Consider the following 27,585-nt stretch of genomic DNA (forward strand, 5'->3'; position numbering starts at 1 on the left):
TCGAAATCCCTCCACTGCTCCTACGAAAAATATTTAAAAAACCGATGTATCGCTAAACTTTGGAGGGTTGATTCACCCCTTAATTGTGGACCATTGCAGATATAAAAAAACACGTGTCTCTTAGATTTTTGTGTTCTTCAACATATATGAAACTCAATAAGATCGGAGGCGGACACTTGGGAATGTTCCCTTGTAAGTCACGGAGATTGTTTCTACGGTGAGAACCTTAAATCTAGTAAATAAAATTTGATATATTAATTGTAAATCTTTCTTTTCAGGTTATGTACATGTACTACCTTTTGGGACACCGGCTGATGGAGCTGCCGATCAGCGTCGACAGAAAGGAGGTGATCGCCGAGAACACTTACCTTTTGACTTTGGATGGTGACATCGACTTCCAGCCGGCCGCGGTGAAGCTTTTGGTGGACTTGATGAAGAAGAATAAGAACCTTGGCGCGGCCTGCGGTCGGATCCATCCCGTGGGGTCTGGTCCCATGGTTTGGTATCAGATGTTCGAGTACGCCATTGGACATTGGCTGCAGAAAGCTACCGAGCACATGATCGGCTGTGTACTTTGTAGTCCTGGATGTTTCTCCTTGTTCCGAGGAAAAGCACTGATGGACGATAACGTGATGAAGAAGTACACTACCAGATCCGACGAAGCAAGGCATTACGTGCAATATGACCAAGGAGAAGACCGTTGGTTGTGCACTCTTCTCTTGCAAAGGGGTTACAGAGTAAGAATCCCGCAATCTTACATATCGTTAGACATTAATTTCGCATAAAATTGGAAAGTACATTGTACACGGCTATATCTTATCGTTAGGTCGAGTACTCAGCAGCCAGCGATGCTTACACCCACGCACCGGAAGGGTTCAACGAGTTTTACAATCAACGTCGACGTTGGGTACCATCTACCATAGCCAACATCATGGATCTGCTCATGGACGCAAAGAGAACCATCAAGATAAACGATAACATCTCTTTACCGTACATCTCTTACCAAATTCTTCTGATGGGTACGAGAGCTCTTAGACGAAAAAGCATTTAAATACTAGCTAAAAAATGGCTTATCAGTTAGTTATATCTATACTGTTAAATATCGTATCTTGAAAATAGTTCTACTATACTTTTAATATACTTCGAAGAAATATTTTTAACGGTCCAACTAACAGAAAGTACTTTTAGGCGGTACCATCCTGGGTCCTGGGACCATATTCCTCATGTTGGTCGGAGCTTTTGTGGCGGCCTTCAAAATCGACAACTGGACGAGCTTTTATTACAATATCATTCCGATCTTACTCTTCATGATCATCTGTTTCACATGCAAGGCGAACGTCCAGGTAACAGCGTTCCATGTGTAAAACCTAGACGCTCCGTGAACGTCACTCTTGTCCTCGTCTTCGGCAACGATTTTCTCGACTCCTACTTCACGTTTTGTGTTACTTTCAGCTTTTGTGCGCCCAGATATTGTCCACGGCTTATGCGATGATCATGATGGCTGTGATCGTGGGAACAGCCCTACAGTTAGGCGAGGATGGAATAGGCTCGCCATCGGCCATATTTTTGATATCCTTATCAAGCTCCTTTTTCATAGCGGCTTGCCTGCATCCCCAAGAGTTTTGGTGCATCGTCCCAGGCATCATTTATCTCCTTTCAATTCCCTCCATGTACCTTCTCTTGATTCTCTACTCCATCATAAACCTGAATGTCGTCTCCTGGGGCACCCGAGAGGTCCAGGTGAAGAAGACGAAAAAGGTTCGCCATCAGAACGCGCGTTTCTTATCATAACGCGTTGCTGACTCTTCATGGTGGTGGGGGTGCTGGGATTGGTCTCTGGTCTGTCTTTCTTAGATCCATACAAAGGGGCTGGGATGAAAAGTAAGAACTAAAAAATATAAGAACGGGAAATATTTCTCCTACCATATCGCACAAAGCTTTTATACTTTCAGTAAAAGGCCTGAAAAATATGTAAAATATTAAATCATTATTCATCTTGGTTTACGAAAGTTCCACGTCATGCTTTGCTGTGTCCTTTATGCCGTAATGTCTCGCGTTATACTGTATCTAAGGAAATATTGTACACCCTTAACATCGAAAATTAATAATTAAAAGGTGTAAATATTATTGAAAGTAACGTTCCTTAGGACAGACTGATCTTGTAAATGATATACATTGGTGACCATTACAATCGCAACACCTAGAGACCGCGGGGACTGATATGCCAAATTTTATAGAAAATGTCTATTAGGCTAGAGTAACAAACGATGCAAATTTTAAGTAGTTTTAACAAAAAGGAAAATTTTAATGGCCGCCAGTGTAGTAATTCCCTTGATGTATGAAAGCGGTCTTAAAAGTTACTAACTCTTCTTGGAATAGATATTCGTAGCGGCGGTGATCAGCATCATTTACGGATTGGTGATGGTGGCTGTTATCACAGGGATTGCATTAAATATCTCGGAGGACGGTTGGCTATCACCAGCCTCCCTTTTCCTCATGCTAATCACGGCCCAGCTAGTAATAGCAGGAATCCTGCACCCCCAAGAATTGATCTGCCTACCCTGTGGTTTAATCTACTACATAACCGTACCCTCTATGTACGTACTACTAATCCTGTATTCCATCAGTAATCTGAATGACGTTACTTGGGGCACGAGGGAGGTCCAAGGAAAGAAGACCTTAGCGGTAATCACCCAACTAATTTCTCTATTAACACCTAACGCACTAATTTCTCTTATTCTAATTAATATTCTAGCGAGGTGGAGGCACCAGTACTTGATCATTTTAATACTTTTAACCTTCATGCCTTCTTCAGGTTCATTTAGACCCAAACCGAATTTTTTTTTTCTTCTTTTATACTTCTTTCCTACGTTTGCAATTACTTAAGCATTAAGGGGATGTGGAATATTTTTCATATTTTGTTATGAGAAAGATTCCCAGGTGGATCGGTTAAAAAATATGTTCTTGTGGGTGAAACTGCCAAATTGCCCCTTGACATGCCTTACTTTGGATGGTGGTTTCACCCCCTTAAAGTGTTTAATGGCAGATAAAAAAAAATACGTGTCGCTTAGTTTTTAGTCTACTGTAACATATTGTAAAAGAAATCAAATCGGACAGATCGACCTGGGATACCTTCCTTGTTAGAATAGCGTCGGCGGCAAGTTTGCAGTAATCTTTGCCGATGATTGAGTTAATAGTCAAATCTTCCCTACTCAGGAACTCGAGCAGGAAAAAAAGGAAGCCGAGGAAGCTAAGCGCAAAGCTAAGCAGAAATCATTACTCGGCTTCCTCCAAAATGGAGCTGGCAGTAACGACGACGATCAGGGTTCAATCGAGATATCATTAGCTGGCCTCTTCAAGTGCATGCTGTGCACTCACGGCAAACCTTCGGACGAGAAGCAGCAACTGGTTGCCATTGCTGAGTCCTTAGAACAGCTGGGAAAACGATTGGAAACTATCGAGAAGTATGTTTATTCCATCTAATCAATTACTCAGTGCACCCAATTTGGAGAAAAGTTTTAGAAATATTTTCACGTTTTGATACATAGAATGACCCTTTTATATCACCTAGAGGTGAAATAAAAGAGTCATTCTATGTACATCAAACGTGGAAATATATATAAAACTTTTCTCCAAACTGGGTGCATCAAATAATTTGAAACTTTAGCACGTGAATATGGAGGCCCCAAGGAAGAACGCGATGCTCGTGAAATTTCATTTTTCACAAAAAAAAGACATGTGATTTTGGTTTTAGTCAAGGCTGAACAACAATAATTTTCTTTGAAAAATGAAATTTCACGAGCATCGCTTTATTTCTTAGGGCCTTTCTAATCACGTGCTGAAGTTTCAAATGATTCGGTGCACCTAATTTGAAGAAAAGTTTTATAAGTATTTTGACGTCTTGATATATAAAGCCACCCTTTCATATCACCTTAAGGTGATGTAAAAGGGTCATATCACCAAGGTTCATATCACCTTAAGGTGATATAAAAGGGTCGTGCACCGAATCATTTAAAACGTCATCACGAGATTATAGCGGCCCTAAGGAAAAACACGATGCTCGTGAAATTTCATTTTTCGAAAAAAATATTTGTATTTACCTCGGACAAGTACCAAAATAAGGCATTTTTTCTTTTTTAACGAAATTTCACGAGCATCACGTTCTTCCTTAGGGCCTTTCTAATCACGTGCTGAAGTTTCAAATGATTCGGTGCACCCAATTTGAAGAAAACTTTTATAAGTATTTTGACGTCTTGATATATAGAATCACCCTTTCATATCACCTTAACTGGTTGTACCGAATGCTCATTGAAAGATGCTTTGAGGAGAAATAATTACCAGAGGTAAATTTTCCAGGACCATCGATCCACATGGACATGCAGCAGCAAGAAGACGAGCCTCCTCCGTGGGTTCGCGTAACAACGATCATCTTGGTGCCATTGGTGAAGACCCTGCCGAAGCCGAGGACCGTGATAGCGAAACCGATACCGTAGAAAGCCAGAACACCGAAGGACATCGCGAAGGGAACTTCCTGTCCAGGCCATATTGGCTGGACGACGAAGGGCTGAAAAAGGGAGAAGTCGAGATCCTGTCTCTTCAGGAGGAGCAATTCTGGAAGGACTTACTTGAGAAGTATCTCTATCCCATCGACGAGGACAAAGCGGAGAAGGTAACCGTGGTCGACGTCGAGAAGGAGACGGTTCAAAGGACCACAGAAATGAGCACGAGATATTCTACGAATACCTTTACGTTTGATATAATATTCCGCGGAATGAAATATTCCATCGTAAAGGTGTTCGCTGAAACAGACCGTCCATTTCTTGGAGCGTAGTCGATTTTCCAACTTTCTCTTAAGGTGATGTAGAAGTGGCATCAAAGAATCCTTGTTCATGAAACTTTTTTCCGAACTGAGTGTATCAAATCCATTCACACTTTGCCTGTATACAAATATGGAGGGTGTAAGGAAGGTCCTGACACTCCTGAAATTTCCATTTTTTGTAAGTTGGTCATAGATATTTCTCAAATTTGTTATGAAACATGAAATTTCATTAGTGGCAGGACCTTCTTTATAGCCTCCACGTTCACGGTGTAAAGTTTGAAACGATTCGGCACACCCAGTTTGGAGAAAAGTTTCATGAACGATTGACTCTTCGGATGTCACTTTTACATCCCCTTAAGGGGGTTCGAAAGCGTTATCTGAGTTGTCAGTCGTCCATGAAACTTTCCTTCAAACTGGGTATACCGAATCGATTCAAACTTTACGACGTGAATGCGAAGGCTATAAAGAAGATCCCGATACCCATGAATTTTCATTTTTTACCAAAAATTTGACAAATATATATAGACAAATTTTTTTCTAATTGAATTTTCACGGGTATTAGGAGCTTCCTTACAGCTTCCATATCCTCGTTGTAAAGTGTGCAACGATTCGGTAGACCCAGTTGGTGGAAAAGTTTCATAAACGAAGCCACTTTCACATCTCCTTAACACGAATTCGATAAATTGCCAACAAAGTTCTCCATACTCCTGTTAGCTGTTTTCGAATTTATTTAATTCTAATTTAATATTGACTTTTGAGAAATATCTACAGGGATAGTATTGCGTTATGAGATTCTTTCTATTTGCTCAAAGTAGAATCTGACTCTCGAAAGCTTTGAGCTCTGATTAAAATCATGTTAATTAATTTGTCAGTGATACTCGCGTCAAGCTCGTTACCCCGATTACATTTTCTCTGTCTCTTAATTAATATCTCGTTAATTAATCCGTCGATCCTATTTTCTTTGGATTCGTGACACCGATGATATCTTTTTTGACAACTTATTAAAATCCTGTTAATTAATCTGTCGATGCTACTTGCGTCAGGCTCGAATCGCCAGAGATCTGAAGGACCTCCGTGACCAGAGCGTCTTTGCGTTCTTTATGATGAACGCCCTCTTCGTCCTGATCGTCTTTCTGCTGCAGTTAAACAAAGATTTGCTGCACATTAAGTGGCCCTTTGGTATCAAGACTAACATCACCTATGACGAAAGCTCCCAAGAGGTAAAATTCGCTCCGCAGGTGTCTCGTGCCCTCGATAACAACTACGATGGAGGCCTACACAATTTCTAAGTAAATCCACATATTGAATGCCAAAAATTACCTCCTCCATTATTCGTCGCTTCAAAGCACACCTAAGTTTCAAATTACGTATTTCCAAGTTGCGCACACGATTCATGAAAGAAATTTCTAATACAGAACAATACATATTTTATGTTATCGGACCTCTAACTTGAGCCGCGTAACATTTACAATAAATATCTCCTAAATGGTGGATATTAAAAGATTTCTTCTCGTTGATTGTACGGCTTGGTTCTTCCTGTATAAAACAATTTTAGGGAACGTTCTAAGAGGATGGAATTGTTTTTAATTGTTTATGATTAATCCCTCTATCGTGGTTGCTGATCGAGGTGCATGGTCACCCTGCGGAGCTAAAATTCATTCTACTAATCCGATCGTTTCTTTATACCTACAGGCTCGCATTGCCACCGACCTGATCGAGCTGAGGAACAAGAGTGTGTTCGCCTTTTTAATGTTCAATGCCTTGTTCGTTCTGATCGTATTCTTACTGCAATTGAACAAAGACCAGCTACACATTATCTGGCCGCTCGGAGTCAAGACAAACATCACCTACATTGAGGAGACCTCGGAGGTACCGGCGCATCCCCGGAAGCCCCGTTAAATCCGAGCCTTGAGACTAACACCAGGCCGAGGTGTCTTTCATCCCGTACTACCACCTTTTACCTCTTTCAGCGCCTTTCAATCCGATTAAGACATTTGCATCTACACTATTTATATACGGTGGCCCAGGCCACCCGTTCACCCCTATTAAGGTGATATGAAAGGCGCTGAGAAATTTAATCGAGGTCGATAAATTAAAATTCATCTGTACCCTTTTTGGTGGTAACGCTATTTTGAATACTCAAGTGGTAACATAAGCTGGCCCGTCTCGTTACCGACATTTATATCTATGTTGAAGTCTTTTACAGTCCACGTTGAGAATAATTCGAACTGAAGCGTTCCATATGTCATTTCGGTTAAGTGATGACAAAGAGATCGATGTAAAACTGTCGATATCCCGTGAATTCATCATTCTAACCACTGTTTAGGACCGACGTCGCCATCTGTGACGTTTAGCTGCAACTAAAGTTTTGCTCTACAAACACGCGTTAGCCTCGAGCCAAGCCAGTTCTTGCAATCCTTGGTGAAAATATTTTCCATATTTTCCCGTCTGACTCTGTAATATTCCATTTCTAAGGTATTCTAAATTGTTCGAGCTGGGTCCTGAAACTCTTCATTTTTTATACTAAGATTTCAAAAAGCGTAAAACATCGAAAACGTTCCCGGCTGACGCCGTGTTGGTTCTAGACCACGATAAATAAATGAATATTTTATGTAAAATGAAAATTCATGAATTTCAGGACTTACTTTAGGGCCTCCATATTCCCGTGGTAAAATTTGAAACGAATCATTACACCAAATTCGGAGATTATTTTCATATACGATTTGACTTCTCATATATATACAGGCTGACTCTTCCATATCACCTTAAGGGGATATGAAAGTGGCATTTGAGAGGTCGATCGTTCGTGAAACTTTTCTCCGACCTGAATGCTCCAGATACTGGAACATTGAGATTAACGAATTATCAAACATTTGCAAAATATTGATCATTAACGACATAAGAAATATCTCGACTAAGAATTAATTGTCGAATTTTGTTAACGAGTTGGACGAATCTCGCAATAGAGAACTCCCATTTATTAAATCGAGAATGTAATTTTTATTAACCCTTTCGGTTAAAGTTCGTGTTAATTTTTATAAATAGGTGGTAACGACTTTTTTTTATAAATAGGTGGTAGTGCGGGATGATTTCTATACATCTTCGGCATGCCTGCTCTGATGTGGTACCGATGTTGCACTTGCTCGGCCTAGGAAGAGATGATTTGTGTACATGCATGGATATATACCGCTGTTGGTCTCTCCCAATCTGTCTTCATCGTCTGTGTTAAGATGTAACATAATCTTCTATTTTATCTTCCTTATGACCAACAGGACGGGCTGGGCGGTGTCTCGAAGGGTCGATTCACCCTTCCCGAGTGGTAACACAAATAATGGACTCGATTAATGGTGACTAATACCGTTCCATGTTGGAAGGGGCACGTTTTTAAGGTCCGAGGCTCACCCTGGTTTCCTGTTTTGTGTCTAACTCCGAGATATGCACCTTGCGGTCACGTGGCGACGGTATTTGTACATTTACATGACACTCTTAACAGCGACTGCACCGAGGGGCGTGCAAATGTTTCTCCACATTGTTGCGTGTGCACGTAATGCGTCACCTGCGTAAACGTTTCTTCCTTCATTCTTATACCATAAAATTTCGACGCATACAAATGTTAATAGTATTCCGAGAAGGTATTCGAATTTTGGCTCGATCTACAGGAATTTTGTCTCGAAGATCCAATGGGCGATTTCGAGATTCTATTTGATCTTCTGATTGCGAGGGTCTTATTTCATTAACACAATGTACGACGTTATAGACGCAATTATTCTTCGGTTATTTCTCATTTACAAGTGGACATTATTTCATAATTAATTTATCGATTCATCGTTCATTTTCCATGGAAGACGGTTATAATAGTACTGGAAGTGGAATATTGCTGGTATAACAACTTTAACAACTTTGTAATTTTGCAGGACATTGTACATATTGTGAACACAGCATGGTTATGGCAGCAATATTCTATTGTTGTACTACCGATAGCTGCATTGTGTTAAATTACATATCCGAATTCGGCAACATTTGTTAATGGAACAATAGAGATGACTTCTTTCCAGTGTAGAGAATCCTTAATTATCAATAAGCGAATCTCGGTCAAGCAAAAAAGAGGAAAACAACGAGAAAAGTAATAGTTAAATACAGTTTCCGCAGGTATCGCAAGGCAGCGATAAAGCCGCACTAATGGGATCCAATCCTGTGGCTGTGGGTCTTGTTCGTTGGCGATTTACCAGAATATTGGCGATTTACAAGAAATAAACAATTGTTTTGCACACGATTCATCGTCGCTTGATTAAACTGCATTAACCGGTATGGACGGTAAAGCGGACAAACAGCTGACGGTTCTTTCTCCCTTTCTTCAGGTGCACATCTCAAAGGAGTACTTACAGCTCGAGCCAATTGGTCTCGTCTTCGTCTTCTTCTTCGCCCTGATCCTCGTCATCCAATTTACGGCGATGCTGTTCCATCGCTTCGGCACTTTCGCGCATATTCTGGCCAGCACAACTCTAGATTGGTATTGCTGCAAGAAGGTGAGAATTAACCTCGGACGCTCTTATTATTCATTATAAATGATTTACTCTTTCGTTATGTCCTTCCTGTCAACTACTTCCGCGCTGCCTTTTCCAGTCGAAAGATCTTTCGGAAGAGGCGTTATTGTCGAAGCATGCAGTGGAGATAGTACGTGATCTGCAAAGATTAGACGGCATGGAGGGTGACTACGACGAGGGCAGTGGCAGTGGTCCAGGAAGACGAAAAACTATCAGGAATCTCGAGAAGAGCCGCAGGAAGACTCAGGCGATCAACACCCTGGATGTTGCCTTCCGACAGCGCTTCTTCAGCATGTCCGAGGGCACTGGTAAACAATCGTCTTATTACTTATCACGGATCTCTGATTTTCAATGTAAAACGCAAGGATTAGGTGATAATTACTTAAACAATATACTTTACATCTGATAACACTGCAATGCAGGCGGTAACACTGAATTCAGTATTTCTCCTGTATATAAATAATCCTTTTTTGTATTTCTTTTTGGTGTTTTAGGCTTACCGAGGAACATGTCCACTCGACGCTCGACCAAAGCGTTCAAGGCATTTGAGGGAAGAAGAAATAGCATCATGGCCCTTAGGAAGAAGTCCCAAATGCAGACCCTGGGGGCCAACAATATTTACGGAGTTGCCGGTAATTTCTGAATTTCTACCTTTAACCAGACGGGAGTAGATCATCCATCACGATTCTCCCGGCCATCGCGGTGGCGGCAAGATGTCCGCCATTTTGATCGCCGGGGGTCTCGCGAAAAACTCGTTGCATAAACTAACATTGGTTTTAAACGAAATACCTACGCAATAAAAACCAGTTCACTAAAGTAGCTACGCTGAAGACAATAAACTAAACAATATAATAACGGATTCTCCCGGCCATCGCGGTGGCGGCAAGACGTCCGCCATTTTGATCGCCGGGGGTCTCTCGAAAAACTCGTCGCATAAACTAACTTTGGTTTCAAACGAAATACCTACGCAATAAAAACCAGTGCACTAAAATAGCTACACTGAAGACAATAAACTAAACAATATAACAACATATTAAGACCTACACAGAAACAAAGCACGAGGAAGACATTCTGATAACGCCGCGTAGCCAGCCAAAGAAGCAACCGCACGGAGAGTAACTAGCTCCTCATGTTCTTACAATCCATAAATAAAAGAAACTCGAATACAGAACAAAGGAATAATACACAAAACAGTTTAACAGTTTGAGTTGGCTAAGGTGTCCTAACGGATACAGCAGGCCAAAATAGATGCTGCAAAGCACCATCACAGAAAACCAGATAACCTATCAAATACACCTTCGGTGTTAACAAACTCTGCCAAATACGTTTGTTATTAAGACAATGATAATTTTAATGTATTTCCAGCATTTCTTTAGAAAAAACCTGCTAAAACTTTTGATCATAAAGACCGCAATATACGCGTCAAATACCTTTAAAAATTTCAATTTCTCGGATAATCTAAGTTTCTAGATTTCGGGATTTCTAATATTCTTTTATATAATTTCTAGAGGCAGAACATAAATTATAAATAGACAGATCATTGAATTTCCTTTTCTTTAAACAAAATGGTAGAAAGTAATGTCCTCCCGTTTCGATTAAATTCTTTGGGCTTTGAAATAACCTGAAGTGTTTAGCTCCAGTTCGAATTCCTGGATTTGGAAATTTCTATTTTCTTTTCTTATAATACGTATATATATATATATATAACATACTTTATATATATAATATATTGAATATTACATATAACTCGCGTTATATATAATAATTAAATATTATATATGACGCGAGAGAAGGGTGTTCTTTTTGGAGTTTCGAGGTTTTTAATAATGACTTGAAATCGTAGGGAATCCACTGGGGATTCAAGGAAGGCCTTCAAGAAGTAGCCAAATATCCGTGAAGGAGGTCTTCGAGGGTCATTCAGGACACGTAAATTCGGCATACGAGGGAGAGGAAAGTCCTGGCAACAGTCTGAGACTGCAATCGCTGGGCCAAGTCACCTGGCGAGATGGTGCATCCAAAATGTAGATAATCGTGGAACCCAGGTAGTACCGAGTGGTACTTAGTACCAAATTATAATAAGTAATTGCGCCGACAACGAAGCGTTATCATGGAGATTACTAGTTTTACTAGAATTGCCCTAGAAGTAGCAGCTCTGATACAGTTGCCCACACTGATGACAATTATCCTCGTGTCAATTTAGCCGCAGTCTATTAAGGTAGAGAAACAAGGCGTAGACCCACGTGGGTTCATTCGAACGTGGGAATTAATCAGTATGTTCATGTGCAGTCAATTGTACATATCCAAGTATCCGCACACAGAGATTACCATACGCTATAGTCAGCATAACTATGTAATTTTATAACGTAGGCGATTATTAAGGGCGAGTCCAGCCGTGTCCTCGTTTGAAATTTTCCACGGAAACATTTAAAAGAATAGTTGACATCCCCGAGGAACCGATTACATGGAAACATATTGAACTATTAAAAATTCTGTCGATTTGTTTCTTGAGCATTTTTTTTCCCCTTTTTTTTATTTTTTAATATTCACAAGTCCGTGGAAAATGTCGAGTAGGTGTAGAAAATATTATTTGAATTGGAGGTTCAAGGACACATTTTAACATTATTTGCCGATTATTCGCAAGTTTATACACATTAGAGATGCAAATCGCGGAGAGTAATCGCGCAAGAGAGTATAATTGCTTTCAATTAGAAGCGATATTTTGCCCGACCATGCGCGAATCACGTTTTCACTTCCTTTTTTACCCACGACGTGGTTACTATAATCTATTACATTTTATCATTTTTTTCTTCCTTTTCTTTCTAAAAAGTGATACCTCAAATATTTAACGAACTATTGTTATTAATCTTAACGTCTCCCATTGTAACGAGTGCAATTGGGAGAGTGAGTGTACGATCGAATGTGCGATATTACATGAATTAGGAGATTATTATGAATTAGGAGATTAGGGATAAGGACCCTGAAAGTCTTATCATTGTACATATATATCTCCGAGATCGGATGCATGTATGAAACGCGGGGAAAGGAGCGACTGATACTGGTACATGCTCATTTTTCACGCATTAAATAAATGTAGAATACCTTGCTATAATTCCACTTTTTTGTGCTAATTTCTGTTTTCGTATTCTCCGTTTTTCTTTTTCTTTTTCAACGCGAAATAGGAAACGTCTGCGACTGGTATTAACATGCCCTTTTTGCATAAGAAATAAGTACTCTGCTATTATTACACTTTCTTTGTGAATTTCTAGTACGTGTCTTCATTTCTTATCAACGCTGGAGGAAAGAAGAAACTGATACCAGTGCGTGCTCACTTTTCACGCATTCAATAGATATATATATCTTGCAACCATTCCATTTCCTTTGTTAACCCTTATCACTCCAACCTGGAGTAAGGCTGCCAACTTCTAATACTCTTCTCATATTCTTCGAATGATAAGGGTTAATTCCTCCTATGCATCTCCACATCTTATCAAAGCGAAATAAAAGCAATGATTGAGACCGGCATATGTTCACTTTTCTAGATTTAATTTTCTTTATTAATTTCTCCTACCCTCATCTTCGTTTCTTATCAACTCGTGGGGAGTAGAAACTGATACCGACACATGCTCATTTTTCACGCATTAAGTAAACATATGATACCTTGTTATAATTCTAATTTCTTTTTAATTTCTACTGCATATCTTCGAAAGGAAAGAAGTCTATACTGATGCACGTTTAGCTCTCCATAATTTAATTATCTTTGTTCATTTCTTCCGGGCCCTATCTTTTTTCTTGACAAACTGGTAGGAACGCAATTGTTGATACCGGTATTTCCTCACTGTTCCATAATTCCATTTTCTTTGTTAATTCCTGCTACAATATCTTTATTTTTTAATAAAACGCAGAAAAGGGCGATTGATACCGGACATGTTCAATTTTCTCGCAGCTAATATATTTATAATATTTTACTGTTATTTCGTCTCTATCATTTTTAGCTAATGTCCTTCTGAATATGTAACCAGATTTTTTTACCAAAGTATTAGATATTTTTCAGCTGATTTAATCCAACGGCACGGAGAAACCTCAAAGAACGCAAACTTATTGTTAAAATCCCAACCAATGCACATAAGAAATGAGGCAAAATTCGACAGTATTTGATATATAAATGTATTATAGGTAAACACACACGAACCTGATGCAACTAATAAACAGGTGTACAACAATATCGTGTCTACTAACATCAAGATTCTCTGATAACATGGAATTATATCATACAACAGTTCTTTGACTTGTTTTTAATTCCTTTGATTAATCGAGCAGCCACCTTCAGAAACATATTAGAGCTTTAGTGAATCCCAGAACGCCAAGTTACGAGCAATATGATATATAAATTAAAAACCGTGTAAGAAAAACTAGTAAACTTTTATTATTCTTCCTAAATAATGGAAGACATTTTTAATTTAATGAGAAGTCCTAAGAGCAAGGGTAGCAAATACTCCGACGAAGCAGGAGCTGTATTGCGCCAGATCGACATTCGGAACATCGTACCACTCACAAACTTCTTCCACAAAGAAATGGTCGAAGATATAAGACGCAGCCAGACTAAATGCCACGTAATTGCCAACTCGTAGGCAGGCAACAATTACGGCAGCTAGCTGCAGACAGACTACGAAGCTCTCAAGACGCGTCTTCTCGTACAGACGTGCCAATGCAAGGAGCTCGTAAATTACTGGCAAAAAGCCCAACGTCAATAGACTTAGTCTTATTCTCTCATCTACGTGGGAATCGTATAAAATCTCGTTTACGAAGAAAACGAAGGAGAGCAGGCTCGCCGTTGCAGAGAACCACTCGTACAAATTGCGAATGTGCTTGCTGTTACCTGAAATACCTGAAAGGAGTTATTTAAATTAATTTTGTCTTTCGAAAACCATTCGATGTTATTCAAAACCACAACGTATTTCCATAACATTAGACGATTGCTTTTTACAAGCACGAACTATGGAATTCCTAGAGCGGACATGCGCAACGACTTACAGAATCGAACGAGTCCAAAAACCGAATGAAGGAGCATCAGCTGGAATCCGCGAATCGCCCAGCAGCGTTCCCCTGCGCTACACAAACCGTAAGGATTTTGAAATTCCGTCATGCAAATCAGAGTGATGCATAGTTTTACCAGATGCGCGATGGCAGCTCCAGGATTCGCCATAATTGGCGATGAAACCAGATGAGATGTACCCTGGACTCCGTCGATGGTTTCCTCCCGTCCGCTCTGCCCTCTCCGGCCGCGCAGCGTACTAGCGGCGGGAGCAGCGTGGAATTTGAATCGCCTGAGGGGCAGAATGGATTTCCAAAAGAAAATAAATATTTATAAACAAAAGCAATTAATGAAAATTATTTAAGTACTATTTTGGAGTGTCCCTGACCCACCTAACGTAGTTTTTGTTAAATGACAATTTACAGAATTTTTAAAATCATATAATATAACATGTTTTGTTAAATGTTAACAAGTTTCTTAGCGATTCAATTGTTCCATTCACTGAATCGAAGTTAGAATATTATCTTAGCTTAAAAAAATAGTTTCTAAATATATATACAGTGAAATGCCGTAGGAAAATTTACGATGCATCAACTTTCGGTCATAGAAACGAAATCGTGGTTTCATGTCTTTTATATATTTACGATCTACACCATTCTTCATATTCCCCGAATAAATGAACACCTGTAAATTATTAAATGAGCATGTAAATGAGCACTCGAAACAGAAACTTGTTAACATTTAATAAAATATGTTTTATTATATGATTTAAAAAATTCTGTAAATTGTCATTTAACAAAAACTACGTTAGGTGGGTCAGGGACACTCCAAAATAGTACTTAAATAATTTTCATTAATTGCTTTTGTTTATAAATATTTATTTTCTTTTGGAAATCCATTCTGCCCCTCAGGCGATTCAAATTCCACGCTGCTCCCGCCGCTAGTACGCTGCGCGGCCGGAGAGGGCAGAGCGGACGGGAGGAAACCATCGACGGAGTCCAGTGTACGGAACTGTCAATCCATATTGATTATACTACTGGGCCGAAAGCCATCACGAAAATGAAAACGAATCCATATTGATTATCCAGTATGGAGGATTTACAATGACAAATGCCGACCTAACCTCACGGTAATGTGGCGATAACACCTATGAGTGTGCACTTTCAAAATTTCCGAGTGACCTGTCATCATAGCGGATTTCCGAGATAAATTTTCAGTATTACGATGTGCAACGTGGAACTTTTATTGCGAGGGTGCTGATTATACGTCATGAACGCTGGAGAGGAGGATGTACCTGTGCTACAGTCAACCCCTGGACCATCTGTAAAGAAACTAAACTCTCCGGAGCAACAGCTTTCCAAAGCTAAAAACCATGTAGGAATGTTGGAAGATACGAAACCAATGATGGAAAAAGGCTCCGATGCGTTGAATGGAACTGTCTTGGGAAGATCCGATGGTGCAAGAGCGTGGAAGGATGGAGTGGTGCCCACTATACCCGTTTTGTTCGATCAGGGTATGCTAGATAAACAAAATGGTATATTGTCACATGAAATTGATAGTAATTCACCAGTCGATGATTCTGACGATGTAGAAGAACATACGAGCATGGAGCGTTTAAAAATCAGCGTTGTGCGAGGGAGTATCATCAAGCCAGACCTTACCTTGGGGGAATTAAAGCTCCTAGGATGCAGTAGCGAAGGATTTGTTAATGGTAATTTTTTTAATAATAGCCAATTGACATTGCAAGCAATGAGGAGCATTGTAACTGCTCGAGATTAATATTTATTACCTTCGAAATATTTTTAATCTAGGCTCCTTGTCGATTGTAATGTCATTTTGTAAATTTTAATCTTGAAATCATAAAGATGATCTGTAGATGATATAAGAAGGGTTCTGTGGCCGAGAGTCTTGGGATTACCGGAGGAAGTACCACCACCAGTACAAGGTCTAGAGACAATTCACACGCAGATTCCACATGCGACATACCACCAAATTCTAAATGATGTAGCACGCAGTGGAAGCCATATATCTTCAGATGCTTCAGAGGAAGAAATTAAAAGGTTTCAAAATGAAATGATAATGGTAATATGCTGGGTTCTGCAACGACATCCTCAATTAAAGTTAGTACATGTAGATATAAGGAATGTCTAGCACTAATTTTTTAATAATCCATTATTAGAAAATGTTTATTTATATCTACATATAGAAATTCTTCATTGCATTCCATTTTATTATTTAACAATGATCCTTAATGTCACCAATAATTTGTATTGTATGTTTTATAGTTACTATCAGGGCTACAATGATATAGCAGCAACGATACTCATAGTCATGGGTCTGCAAAGAGCTTTACATGTTTTAGAAAGAATTACTCTAAACTTCTTGGAACGCTTCATGGAGAAGACCATGGAAAAAGTAAATCAGGAACTGTTTTATATATTTGCATTACTGGAGAGAGTACACCCTACTCTCTTGGAACATTTGGAGAAGTAAGTAAATTTTAAAAAATGACACCCAGACTTAACCAACTGTAATTACGACTCAGCTAATTTACTTTACAGTGTAGAATTGTTCCCTCACTTCGCCCTGGCTGAGTATACTACATGGTACGCGCACAAATTTGCAGAGAACCGAAAATTACTGCACAGGCTCTTTGATTATTTCTTAGGGAGTCCATCTTTAATGCCGTTGTACCTAAGCACAGTAATTGTAGCACACAGAGATACAGAAATATTCAGCACTACTCCAGACATGGGACACACTCACAAAGTGCTCTGTACCGTATGTGTAAACTAGTAGCTGACAATAACAAAGATTCATTTGTTTCTATTTTTCTGATATTAATTTTTTTATTATGTTTTCATAGCTACCCGATGATCTACCCTTTGAAAATCTACTGCACGCTGCTACAAAGCTGTATCGAGAATACCCACCGGAATCTATTAGTACCGATGTTACTGATTATGACAACAAAAGACGAAGCAAAGAGGAGGAATGGAAAGCAAAGGCAGAAGCTAGTCGAAAAGAGCGAGAAAAGCAAAGGCAACTTCAAGTTGCCCTTCCTAGGCGGATACCTTATCGAATTAGAAATTACAAAACCATCACCGTTGTCACAATTCTTGCCTTGGGACTATATGCCTTTCTAAAAACATCCTCGGCACTCAACTGACATTAACTGAACTTGCCTTATTTCATGAGGATTTTGTATCAGTTTCCATACACACGCATTGAATCCCTGGGAAGGATTCATGTGAACGTTTGATGATTATGCAAGTGGGATTCGTTGCGATACCTGAAAATCGCTGAAATGAAGGGGGAACTGCAGAAGAGTACACAATGGAATATTTTTAAATTTGCTTGGCAGTGCGCCCAGGTGGCAATAAGTGTTGCCGAATCTTTTTACTGAGGTTTTTCGAGCATTCCTGCACTGCCTTTGTGCTGTGTTCTATGTGGGTTGAGACTCGCCGAAGTTCCACACAGATTCACTTTACTCACGACCGAGATTGTCATCAATGAACATTTTCTGATGGTGGTGATGACAGTTCTAAGGAAAAAACCATAGTCTCTCCAGAGGAGATTGTTATCAAGTATAGCAAATTGACTGTCTATGCTATGGAGTGGAGTACTCGGCGAACCCTGCTCCTGATAATTGTAGTTTCAACTATCACTGCACCTCATATACATCTGAGGCTAACAAACTTATTTATTATTAATTGCAAGTTATATAGGCTGTATGTAAAGTAGAAGGATATATCGATCATTAATAAAAAAAAAGTTTAATTTTTCGTGAAACTTTTTTACTTCACTCAACCTCATATTTCTGCAATTAACATTTTAATTAAAAATTTGTGCCGAGCCAGTTCACATGAATGGTCTCGCATTTTCACCACCAAAAACGTTCCGTAATATCGTCAGCTACTCGCTTTTCACATTTTCGTTCAATTTGCTTTACGTAATAGACCCCCAGAGTACCGGTACTTTGAAGCGCTATACTTAGTCGTACATGTTGAATTTGAGTGTACCAACTGTGAGATATTTCTATGGCCAAATACTATTGAAACATAAAAAAAATGCGATCTTTTAACCCATCACAGTAGTATAGCCCTTTAAAGTTTAAATACAGTTTTAAAGGTTTTCATATCTTCGAATGTACACCTCAATGTTGCATCACAAAAGTTAATGTCGCATGCATGAGATTGTTTCACGTAAAATAGCTGCATTAAAACTCTAAATTGTTAAAATCATAGCCGTCCTTGTATTTATTTATACATACTAAACGTATTTTTCTTCATCTGTATGATGAAAACGAACAGATGTCGAGTCTACATTAGCAGATTTCTTTCAATAAGTTACAGTACTTCGATTAAAACTTAACAATTTTCTTTGTTAGAAAAGTGAATGGTATTAAATACAGTTAATAAATACGTAAAAAATTGTACTATATTTCTGTTCCTAACAATTGCATCGAAACAGTTTGTGCTATATGGTTTATCATTAAGTAACTGTAGAATTACACTCTGTCAACAGGAATTCACCTTAAATTTATTTGAGCAAAATTAGGTAACTATGAAGGATGTTCACTGATAGGCAAGACAAAGGCTTGCTTCGGTCATTGTCAAGAGAATTGCTCAAAAGACATAACAAAATTATAAAGTATTCTAATATGTACATGATATTTTATCTAACTGTTCGGCCTCTTTAAATGTTCACTGCCACAGAAATAATTCAGCTATACAAGTGACGTTCACTTACGTAATCCTTCACTTCACCGTCATTTGATTCTATCACGTTTTTAGAACAGCTTTAATGTAATCTAAAACTACAGGATTCCGGAGCACATCCATATGATTTACCTTTGGGAAGGGTTGATGATAAATTTTTTGCTTCTGTTTGCCTTGCCAATACCGGCAACCTTCGAGGCTCCTGAGATTGACAGTACCATCCCCGTCTCCGGGTATTAACTGAGGATAATCATTCACAGAAGTTCCTGGTTTATAGTATAGCCTGTAATAACAAAATTTAATATTAATATCTTACAATTCATTCTTTTTCAATGTAAAAATTTAACTTTTACTTTTCCACTGTGTCAACGTTAACGCCATGTAAGCAATGTATTTCAACACCTGGCGGTGTAAAGTCCAGTTGGTACTTTTCAGAATCTTTGTGAAATTCCCAGCCATTGGGGACATTTATGTCTCTGTGAAAAAAATGTATAAATGACTTCTAACGTCAGAACCATATTTCATAGTTAATTAATTTCTTAAGGAGTTCATACAGGAAAAATTGTTGCAGATTTTGCAGAGTGTAATTCATTTGCTCCGTTTGTACCAGAACTTCAGTGTCTTTCCAGAATAATTTTGATGGTAATAGCCATCCTAAACTTGGGCTAGTGATCTGCTCCTCTTTCAGGGTGCTTTGTCGTAAGACATATGTACCCAAGTCATCCCCTAAAAGTTTTTAATCTACGTGTATTAATAAAGATTGTATACCAGTTTTAATTAATACTTTCAATCAAACATAAGTTTGACTGCAAAGGATGAGTTTATAGAATGGCAACAAATCATCCATGTAAATTACCAATAGCGAAAACTTTAAGTGCTTTGACCGATCCTCCCCAAGGCCCGGCAAGGGTTATCAACGAATTAATATATTTATTCTTCCAAGTTTGAGTCTGCCGTTGCAAGAAGATCAGTGACATAGGACTACCCATACTGTGTGCTATTAAAGTTACCGGTTGATTATTATTCTGTCCATATGTTACTTCAATGAGTGTTTTAAGATTGACAAAAAATGCATCGTTCTCATCTGAAATAAGTCCATATTAACTATTTGGCCTGCTAGATGATATTAATTACCTGAAACATCTGAAAACATTTGATTTAGCTTACTCGGTGCTTTCCTGAAGTCATAGGGTGCTCCTCGCAAAGAAACGTTTCTAACGTAACCAAGCTCGGTAACAAGCATATTTCCAATATCCTTGAAATAATATCCTGGCGATGCTTTACTGGGGTCTAGATATTCCACTACAAAAGGATCACCCCAGCCTGGTATTCTTATATGTACTCCATCTTGATTCTTTGTAGTGCGAGTAACATTGTCATAACTCAACTTCATATTATCAATCTAGTATAAAATTTCAAGGCAAAGTTATGAGCAATAACTGTATTTTAATACCCGATATACTTAGCTTTAAACAGAATTATATCAGCTAATAGGAAACTGTTAAAAATCAATTAAAACTTACCCAACAGTCTATTATAACTGGTACTAGAAGTTCTAGGTTCAACCAAATGTTGAAAAATTCAGATGATACCTTTTCGCATAAATAATGTACCACATTGGTCTTATTGACAATTGCTTCGACTTGACTTCCGCCATCTCCTGGAACTATACATTTTATTCTACTTTAACAAGAATTCACTTCCTGCACAATATTACCATATTATACAAACTGAATTTCTCCTGCATATTTTCTAGTATATTACATCAAGTCCAACCATGAACAAGCACATTATAAAATGTTTATTCATTTTATATCTCCTTTTATGATTTAGTAAAAATCCATATACTTTAAATTCTAGATTTTTAATTTCATATCAGGCAAACAATTCGATATATTAATTATGCATGCATATACTAACATAATACCCAGACGATAAGGAACAAATAATAACAACTATCAATAACTACGTCACTAATAAGAAAATGATAGTAATTAGTACGAAGTGCAGCACAAAATGACATATGCATTGTATTATAGCCACAAGAGTATAATTATTAGAAGTTTTACTGACCGAAAATAACAGGTGATCTTCCACCTTCTCTAAATCGCCGAGAATCTCCAGAATGGATATAGTAAAACAAAAAGACAATGCAAAAGAGCCTCAGGCGCATAATTTATTGGACAGATATAACCTATTATGAAATAAAAACGTTCACCAAAGTTCTTTGTCGTTTCAGAACAGTGGGCGATTGTAGAAGAGAGCAGCGCAATTTATCACTGAACGTAGATTCTGTGTGAAACATTTAAAAGCAGTCTCACCGATGTAAGCACACCTCCAGTCATGTTAACACAAAATAAGAACGTGAGTATGCACATACGTTGTAATGATCAGCTGATATATAATGCGTAAACATCATTGCGCAACTTGTGATGCGTGACGTCATTGCGCAGCCAATCAGAATGCGGGGAAAGTGACAGTCAGCCAATCAGAGAATGTGAAATCGCGTGGTTGAAAGCAACGAATCAACAAAAAACATGGAACAGTTCTGGCAGACGCATTTTGAATCAACGCGTATGTATGTCAACACATATGTATGCATATAATACATAACTACCATTCATCGATTACCTCGCGGACCTACTGCCCTCTCCGACCGCGCGACGTACTAACGGCGGGAGCAGCACGGAATTTGAATCGCCCAAGGGGCAGAATGGATTTCCTAAAGAAAATAAATGTTTATAAAGAAAAACAATTAATGAAAATGATTTAAATATTCGGATATAGAAACGGAATCATGATTTCATGCCTCTTATACATTTACGTTCTACACCTTTCTTCGTATTCCTGGAATAAATGGACACCTGTTAATCATTAAATAAGCATGTAAATGAGCACCCGTAAATATAAGTAAGACTTTTCTAATCCGAGTTTTTTATAAATCAAATCTGAGTAACTTTTATGAATTGAATTCATTCGAACTAGGTATCTAAAACGTAAAATACCATTTTCTATTTCGTATTTAAAATAAGAACAATAAACTATTTTGGATTTCCTATTTTAAATAGATTTTGAATCTATTTCCATTTGAAATTAAATACTTCTAGAGAAATGAGAATATTAGAAAAGAATCGCGAGTCCCGACTCCCGACTCGCGTGTATCATTCTGATCGGTTACGTGGGTCAAGGACACTTCACAATAATATTTAATAATTTTCGTTAACTGTTTTTCTTTATGAACATTTATTTTTTTTAGGAAATCCATTCTGCCCCTTGGGCAATTCAAATTCCACGCTGCTCCCACCGCTAGTACGCCTCGCGGCCGGAGAGGGCAGTAGGTACGCGAGGTACCATCGAAGAATAGCAGTATACACATAAATGTATTGCTCCTATGGATGTCCGGATTGTGCAGGACAGTGCAGGATTGTGCGTAATCGCCAGTCATCTCGTTCTGCCGCGTTTGTGGATCCTTTTTTTCATGAAAAAGTCTCAATAAGCTCACGGAAAATGGGAGCTGTGCGAGTAATCAATGACGACGGACATTTTCACAGTGAACTCCGTAATGCCGGCAGTAAATTGGTCGTCGTAGATTTTACCGCGACCTGGTAAGGCGCTTTGAGGTTATACTCCGAAATTTTTCTTGCGTGTCATCCCGCTAAAGCCCGCTTTAGACGGTGCTTATTTTCCTGTAGGATTGCTTGATTGGAGCCATGCAGGCAGTTGTGTAGGAAGCTGTGCTTAAAAATGACGTCACCACAAGTTGCAATACTGACGTCCTGCAGGTTTTTGGTGACCGAACACATGCTATTTTCCTTGAATGGTTTCGTACAAACTGAGTCGATGAGCGATTCAGGACCTCTGATCAGTTCGCCTCATTGGTCCTTCATTTTATAAACACTATCTGACACTGTATATACAAAGGATTCTTATAGAAATTACATTAAAATAAATAAGTGATCCACAAATCAAATAAGCTTCCTAAATCACTTTTATTTTTTCTATTATTTTGGAAGTAACATAACTAGCCTGTCATTCAGCGAGCAGCTTGCATTGTCTAAAGCCAAACCTGCGCCGCAGTCAATGGCACTGCCAACGAGGCAATCCTGCAAGCAAGCCTGCAGGGAAATAAGCACCTTGTGCAGCGGGTTTAACCTCCTTTTCCTTTTAACAATACGAATTTCTATGATTTATCGTGTTCTTGTTTTTAAATGCATTTTTGCTTCAAATCCTTCTCAATTTGTTAACTTAGCTATTAACTGAGCATAAATTCCATGAATAAAATGGTGCTTATTTTAATTGGGAAAATTTGTAATTAACACTTTACTATTTCGTTTTACCGACATATTAGTTTTTCATTATTTTTTCTGATTAATATATTGATAAACACGTGTAGGAATATATTTGCACCCATTAATTCTGTACATGGATTGGCATTAAACGATTGATCTATGCCTGCAGGTGTGGCCCATGTCAGAGAATAGCTCCAGTGTTTGAGCAGCTTTCTGGGAAATACCCAAATGCAGTTTTCCTGAAGGTAGATGTAGACAAATGTGCAGAAACAGCAGCAATGCAGGGTGTCAGTGCGATGCCAACCTTTATCTTCTATCGAAATCGGAGCAAGTTGGGCCTATGTCAGGGTGCCGATCCATCTGGTCTTGAATTTAAGATCCAGCAATTCTATGGCGGTGGAGGCACTGACGATACTGGAATACCTTCTACTGAACATGTAGGGGAAAAAGAAAGTGTCTATTATCACATCTTTGGAATACTGCTACTTGCTGCAATTATATATTACTGGAATAGGTTTCAATAAGGGTCACTGAAGGTTTAGGGTAATTTCTTGACGAATACTAAGTCAAGTTCTATAGGACTGAAAGGTGGCATTCAAAATATGTTCGGTAACAACTTCGTTTGACTAAGTCGATTAACCCTGTATAAGTGCTCTTAATTTCAAAGCTCTGCATAACTTTCTTTCCTTGGTAGCAAAGTAATGATGTCAGTTTTTTCTGACTGAAACTGAATTATATGTTGTAATCTAAATTAGTTTCTTAATACACTGAAATAGAGAATAATGAAAAAAAAAAGTTTCAAACTACCTTAACTGGTGAGAAAATGATTCAAGGCATAGAAGAATTTTATTGAGGAAAAAACTAAGAAGTATCCTCTGCCATGGAGACAAGTACCTGTATTTGAAAATATTGTATTAACTCATGTATTCCGTTTTTATAAGCTCGATTAAACATTTTAATTCTACAACTTGGAATCGACTTTTTCATTAACTGCTAACCCGTGCCCACTTACCGTTAGATGATGAACAAAATCACGTTTCAAATAGATATAAAAAGTAGAAATTGCTTTTGTTAAAGAAACTGAAAAATAACTAATTAAAATCCTGCCAAAACGAAGCACAAGAAAGTATTACTTTTTAAACATTTGTTGCTGTTAATTAATAATGTCGTAACTATAAATATCACAATATATCTTTCAAAGAAACCATTTTATTTGCTGGTGAAGGAAGAAAGTTAGATAAGCTATTCTGAATTTTCCTTTCTTTGGGAGCAATGAGATTATGATAAATGTTAGATACACGGTGGAATTTATAAACATTTTTAGCGCATTCCTAACAAAAGTAATAAACTTATATAGGAAAGTTAACATTATTTTCGTAAAATCATTTTCAGATGGACCTAAGCACATTTATTGAGAAGGCTCAATGCGAATGCCTGAATGAATCGGATGATCACTCTCTTGCGCAGTGTTTGGAGTCAGAAGATGGCTATCTTGAGAGTGACTGCGACGAGCAGCTTATCATATCAATCAGTTTTAGGCAGGTCGTAAAAGTACATTCACTGAAAATTAAAGCACCATCGGATAAGGGACCAAAGAATATCAAACTCTTCATCAACCAGCTGAGGACCATTGACTTTGACATGGCTGATTCCAACACCAGTATCCAAGATATCGAGTTAGCATTTCACTTAAATGAGAATCAATTTGTTTTATGACTGCCACTGGAGCAAAACGATTTATAATTGATTTCATAATGATTGCAGGATATCACCAAAGGACCTTGAAGAAGGTAATCCGATACTCCTTCGTTATGTGAAATTCCAAAATGTGCAGAACCTCCAGATCTTTGTAAAGGATAACCAGAGTGACTGTGACACCACAAGAATCGATCAAATATCCATCTTAGGTTCACCAATATCAACCACCAATATGGCAGAATTTAAAAGAGTCTCCGCAAAGGAAGGGGAGAGTTATTAATTCGCCGAGTCGAAAGCACTCGTGGACCACTGTCAAGCTGCATTTGTTATACATTTTTAAGATGCTCTGAAGAATTGTTGGCTCATGAATCGATAATAAACCTGGCCTGACTCAATAAAAGACACTGTCAAGCTTTTGGAGTTTGTCACCATTTCGGTTACTTCAGTCTTCGGTAATGAATAAAACACTGAAGAGACAAAACCAGATGATAGTTCACAGAAAATTCATAACCGCCCGTTACATTTTTTAACATTATATTAATCTGTCACCTGATAGAATGTGATTTCACGACAATTGTACGTAATTTGGTACAATTTAAAGATGACACTGGATCTAGGGCAATTACAAAATTTTAAAAGACTTTAGTAACTCGATGTAAGATTAACCTCACTGCAGTAAAACTTGGATGAAATATGACTTGAAATGTAAGAATACGTTTTCTGTGAACTAAACATGCATTAAAAGATAATATAATTGTTGTATTGAAAAAGTATACATAAATAAATTAACTGAATCACAATGAAATAGTTTTCAATGATATTGAGATACCTTCCAAAGCTATTTATCTGCTTATGTGTCAACATTAACCATAGGAAAAAAAAAATCTGAAAATTTTATTTTTCAGATCTTGTGGTCTTGTCAGATTACAGTAGTGAAACTTGATTAACCACTTCCGCTATAAAGACGTGCCACGCACGTCGAGATGCTTTTGTTCCAAAACTGCCAGCGACATGTATACCACGTCGTTAGGCATTTTGTCGCAGAAACAAAATCGACGTGTCCGGCACGTCGGCTAACAGTTGGATCGTTCATTATTCGAGCTACAGTTCCAGAGTGCACGACATCGCGTAGCGTTTCAGAATCGATAGGGTATGTTGTACGGATGTTATACCGCATGTTATATTGTAGAGCGCGGCACGGCAACCGAAAATTAAATCGTAGCGCAAGTGGTTAACTCAGGGTTGGTACAAGTTTTCTTTCATAATCCACTTTATTAGATGATAAATCATTTACTAATGATAATATTCACAATAGTAACAGCTCCAAAGAATGACAATATCTTTAATGCCAATCTTCGATCTCTCAAGAACTAATAAATTGCTTTCATCTGCAGACCAAGATCTTTATACTCGATTATTAGAATCGAGCTCCAAACCTTCCAGGTGGAAGCGGAGTTCCATCGTCTTTAAGACCTGGTAGAGCATCAGGAAATTGAGGTGGTTCTCTATATTTCTTTGGTCTATTCGTATCATGCACATGCATTTCTGCATAGTAATTCATATCTGGCCTCTCTACATTAAGCTTCTCCAAAACACATTTATCATATACTGCCTGAGTTTTACGGCATCTGAGAAAAAGAAGAATAAGATATATTGATCACTTCTTTTTATAATAATAAGACTTTAAAATATATATCAAATACTATCAGTATTTTAAAGGAACAAAATACTTACGGGTAATATTGCATATTGGCAGTTTCAAAGTCGATGCAATGTGCATACTGCTCAAACTCTTTACGGCAATGCTTTTTTATTTTTCGCAGAAACTCTAGACCACAAGCTGTGACGGCTTTCCCTTCGTTCAAGCATGCCGTAGGATCATCTTCTTCCTTCTTGCACAAGAGATATTCCTAACACCAAGAAATTATTTGTAACTATGAAAATATAATACATGATCAAATATTAATTTGCTTTCCATTCTGTTGGAAATTGTCACTGAAAATAATCAAGAAAAATTCTCCCCTTTATTTCGAATGAATATTAAAATTAAAGTTGTTAATGATATAGTAAAATGAAATCAACATAAAAGTTAGGTTATAGATCACGATTAAATCATTACGTAACCCTTAATTTCCTCTTAAAATAAATAAGCTTGAAATCATGAATGAGAACAATTACTTAACAACAAAGTTGTAGATTTGTTGTTAAAGGACTTACGTTTCTTTGCCACTCGCAATATTTTCCGAACTGAAAGGCCGCGGCTAACAAAACAGGCGATGACACATTAATCTCCTCCACGGTGAGCTCCTCCTCGGTGGGCAATTTAGTGTGTTTTGTTACAACCATCTTATACTAATTTTCGGTAAATCAAGGTATTTAACTAGAAACCATCAGAAAATGAAGGAACCCACAGCTCTGGTTCACCGAAGAGGAAGTGGTACGCAGATTGTTACACGCACTCTTCAAAATGTTACAAGGGGAA

At 38.1% G+C, this 27,585-nt stretch overlaps 6 protein-coding genes across 10 annotated transcripts in view; 3 read left to right on the forward strand and 3 right to left on the reverse strand.

The window, feature by feature from the left end:
- Positions 1–12,472, forward strand: part of LOC105701456 — a 35,522-nt gene extending 23,050 nt beyond the window's left edge. Inside the window, exons 10-21 of one of the 3 annotated variants that reach the window (XM_012428206.1) lie at positions 279–737; positions 827–1,019; positions 1,189–1,343; positions 2,380–2,685; positions 3,217–3,464; positions 4,357–4,669; positions 5,863–6,039; positions 6,512–6,688; positions 9,178–9,345; positions 9,443–9,671; positions 9,858–9,995; positions 11,207–12,472. In XM_012428206.1, the coding sequence (XP_012283629.1) occupies positions 279–737; positions 827–1,019; positions 1,189–1,343; positions 2,380–2,685; positions 3,217–3,464; positions 4,357–4,669; positions 5,863–6,039; positions 6,512–6,688; positions 9,178–9,345; positions 9,443–9,671; positions 9,858–9,995; positions 11,207–11,388 (2,745 nt within the window). In that variant the 3' untranslated portion in view covers positions 11,389–12,472. The remainder of the gene's footprint in view (positions 1–278; positions 738–826; positions 1,020–1,188; positions 1,344–2,379; positions 2,686–3,216; positions 3,465–4,356; positions 4,670–5,862; positions 6,040–6,511; positions 6,689–9,177; positions 9,346–9,442; positions 9,672–9,857; positions 9,996–11,206) is intronic. The other 2 variants (XM_012428204.1, XM_012428205.2) reach the window with 2 other exon arrangements.
- A 422-nt stretch (positions 12,473–12,894) lies between these two features.
- On the reverse strand, positions 12,895–14,614 carry LOC105701457. The gene is made up of 2 exons (XM_012428208.2): positions 14,395–14,614; positions 12,895–14,248 (listed from the first exon to the last, which is right to left on the reverse strand). The coding sequence occupies exons 1-2, from the start codon at positions 14,564–14,566 to the stop codon at positions 13,821–13,823; spliced, it is 600 nt and encodes a 199-aa protein (XP_012283631.1). The 5' UTR covers positions 14,567–14,614; the 3' UTR covers positions 12,895–13,820.
- Positions 14,615–15,455: 841 nt separating this feature from the next.
- Positions 15,456–18,180, forward strand: LOC105701474 (TBC1 domain family member 20). 3 transcript variants are annotated; one of them, XM_012428241.1, is made up of 6 exons: positions 15,456–15,908; positions 15,987–16,106; positions 16,272–16,515; positions 16,681–16,884; positions 16,957–17,176; positions 17,262–17,564. In XM_012428241.1, exons 1-6 carry the CDS (start codon positions 15,665–15,667, stop codon positions 17,562–17,564), a joined length of 1,335 nt encoding a protein of 444 aa, XP_012283664.1. In that variant the 5' UTR covers positions 15,456–15,664. The 3 variants fall into 3 exon arrangements, with proteins under 3 accessions (XP_012283664.1, XP_012283662.1, XP_012283663.1); XM_012428239.1 differs by having other exon boundaries at positions 15,456–16,106; positions 17,262–18,180; XM_012428240.1 differs by having other exon boundaries at positions 15,456–16,106; positions 16,302–16,515; positions 17,262–18,180.
- A 637-nt stretch (positions 18,181–18,817) lies between these two features.
- Positions 18,818–21,489, reverse strand: LOC105701475 (group XV phospholipase A2). The gene is made up of 7 exons (XM_012428242.2): positions 21,190–21,489; positions 20,640–20,782; positions 20,284–20,518; positions 19,973–20,200; positions 19,671–19,842; positions 19,470–19,592; positions 18,818–19,399 (listed from the first exon to the last, which is right to left on the reverse strand). Exons 1-7 carry the CDS (start codon positions 21,287–21,289, stop codon positions 19,180–19,182), a joined length of 1,221 nt encoding a protein of 406 aa, XP_012283665.1. The 5' UTR covers positions 21,290–21,489; the 3' UTR covers positions 18,818–19,179.
- Positions 21,490–22,521: 1,032 nt separating this feature from the next.
- On the forward strand, positions 22,522–25,908 carry LOC105701482 (thioredoxin-like protein 1). The gene is made up of 4 exons (XM_012428254.1): positions 22,522–22,721; positions 23,575–23,842; positions 24,798–25,081; positions 25,170–25,908. The coding sequence occupies exons 1-4, from the start codon at positions 22,624–22,626 to the stop codon at positions 25,381–25,383; spliced, it is 864 nt and encodes a 287-aa protein (XP_012283677.1). The 5' UTR covers positions 22,522–22,623; the 3' UTR covers positions 25,384–25,908.
- Positions 25,909–26,355: 447 nt separating this feature from the next.
- Positions 26,356–27,569, reverse strand: LOC105701460 (NADH dehydrogenase [ubiquinone] 1 alpha subcomplex subunit 8). Its single transcript, XM_012428218.2, has 3 exons — positions 27,321–27,569; positions 26,838–27,013; positions 26,356–26,731 (listed from the first exon to the last, which is right to left on the reverse strand). The coding sequence occupies exons 1-3, from the start codon at positions 27,447–27,449 to the stop codon at positions 26,521–26,523; spliced, it is 516 nt and encodes a 171-aa protein (XP_012283641.1). The 5' UTR covers positions 27,450–27,569; the 3' UTR covers positions 26,356–26,520.
- Positions 27,570–27,585: the final 16 nt, after the last annotated feature.

The sequence above is a fragment of the Orussus abietinus genome, unplaced genomic scaffold (assembly GCF_000612105.2).
Source record: "Orussus abietinus isolate OABI.00-Male unplaced genomic scaffold, Oabi_2.0 scaffold403, whole genome shotgun sequence".
In the NCBI taxonomy this organism is placed as follows: Eukaryota; Metazoa; Arthropoda; class Insecta; order Hymenoptera; family Orussidae; genus Orussus; species Orussus abietinus.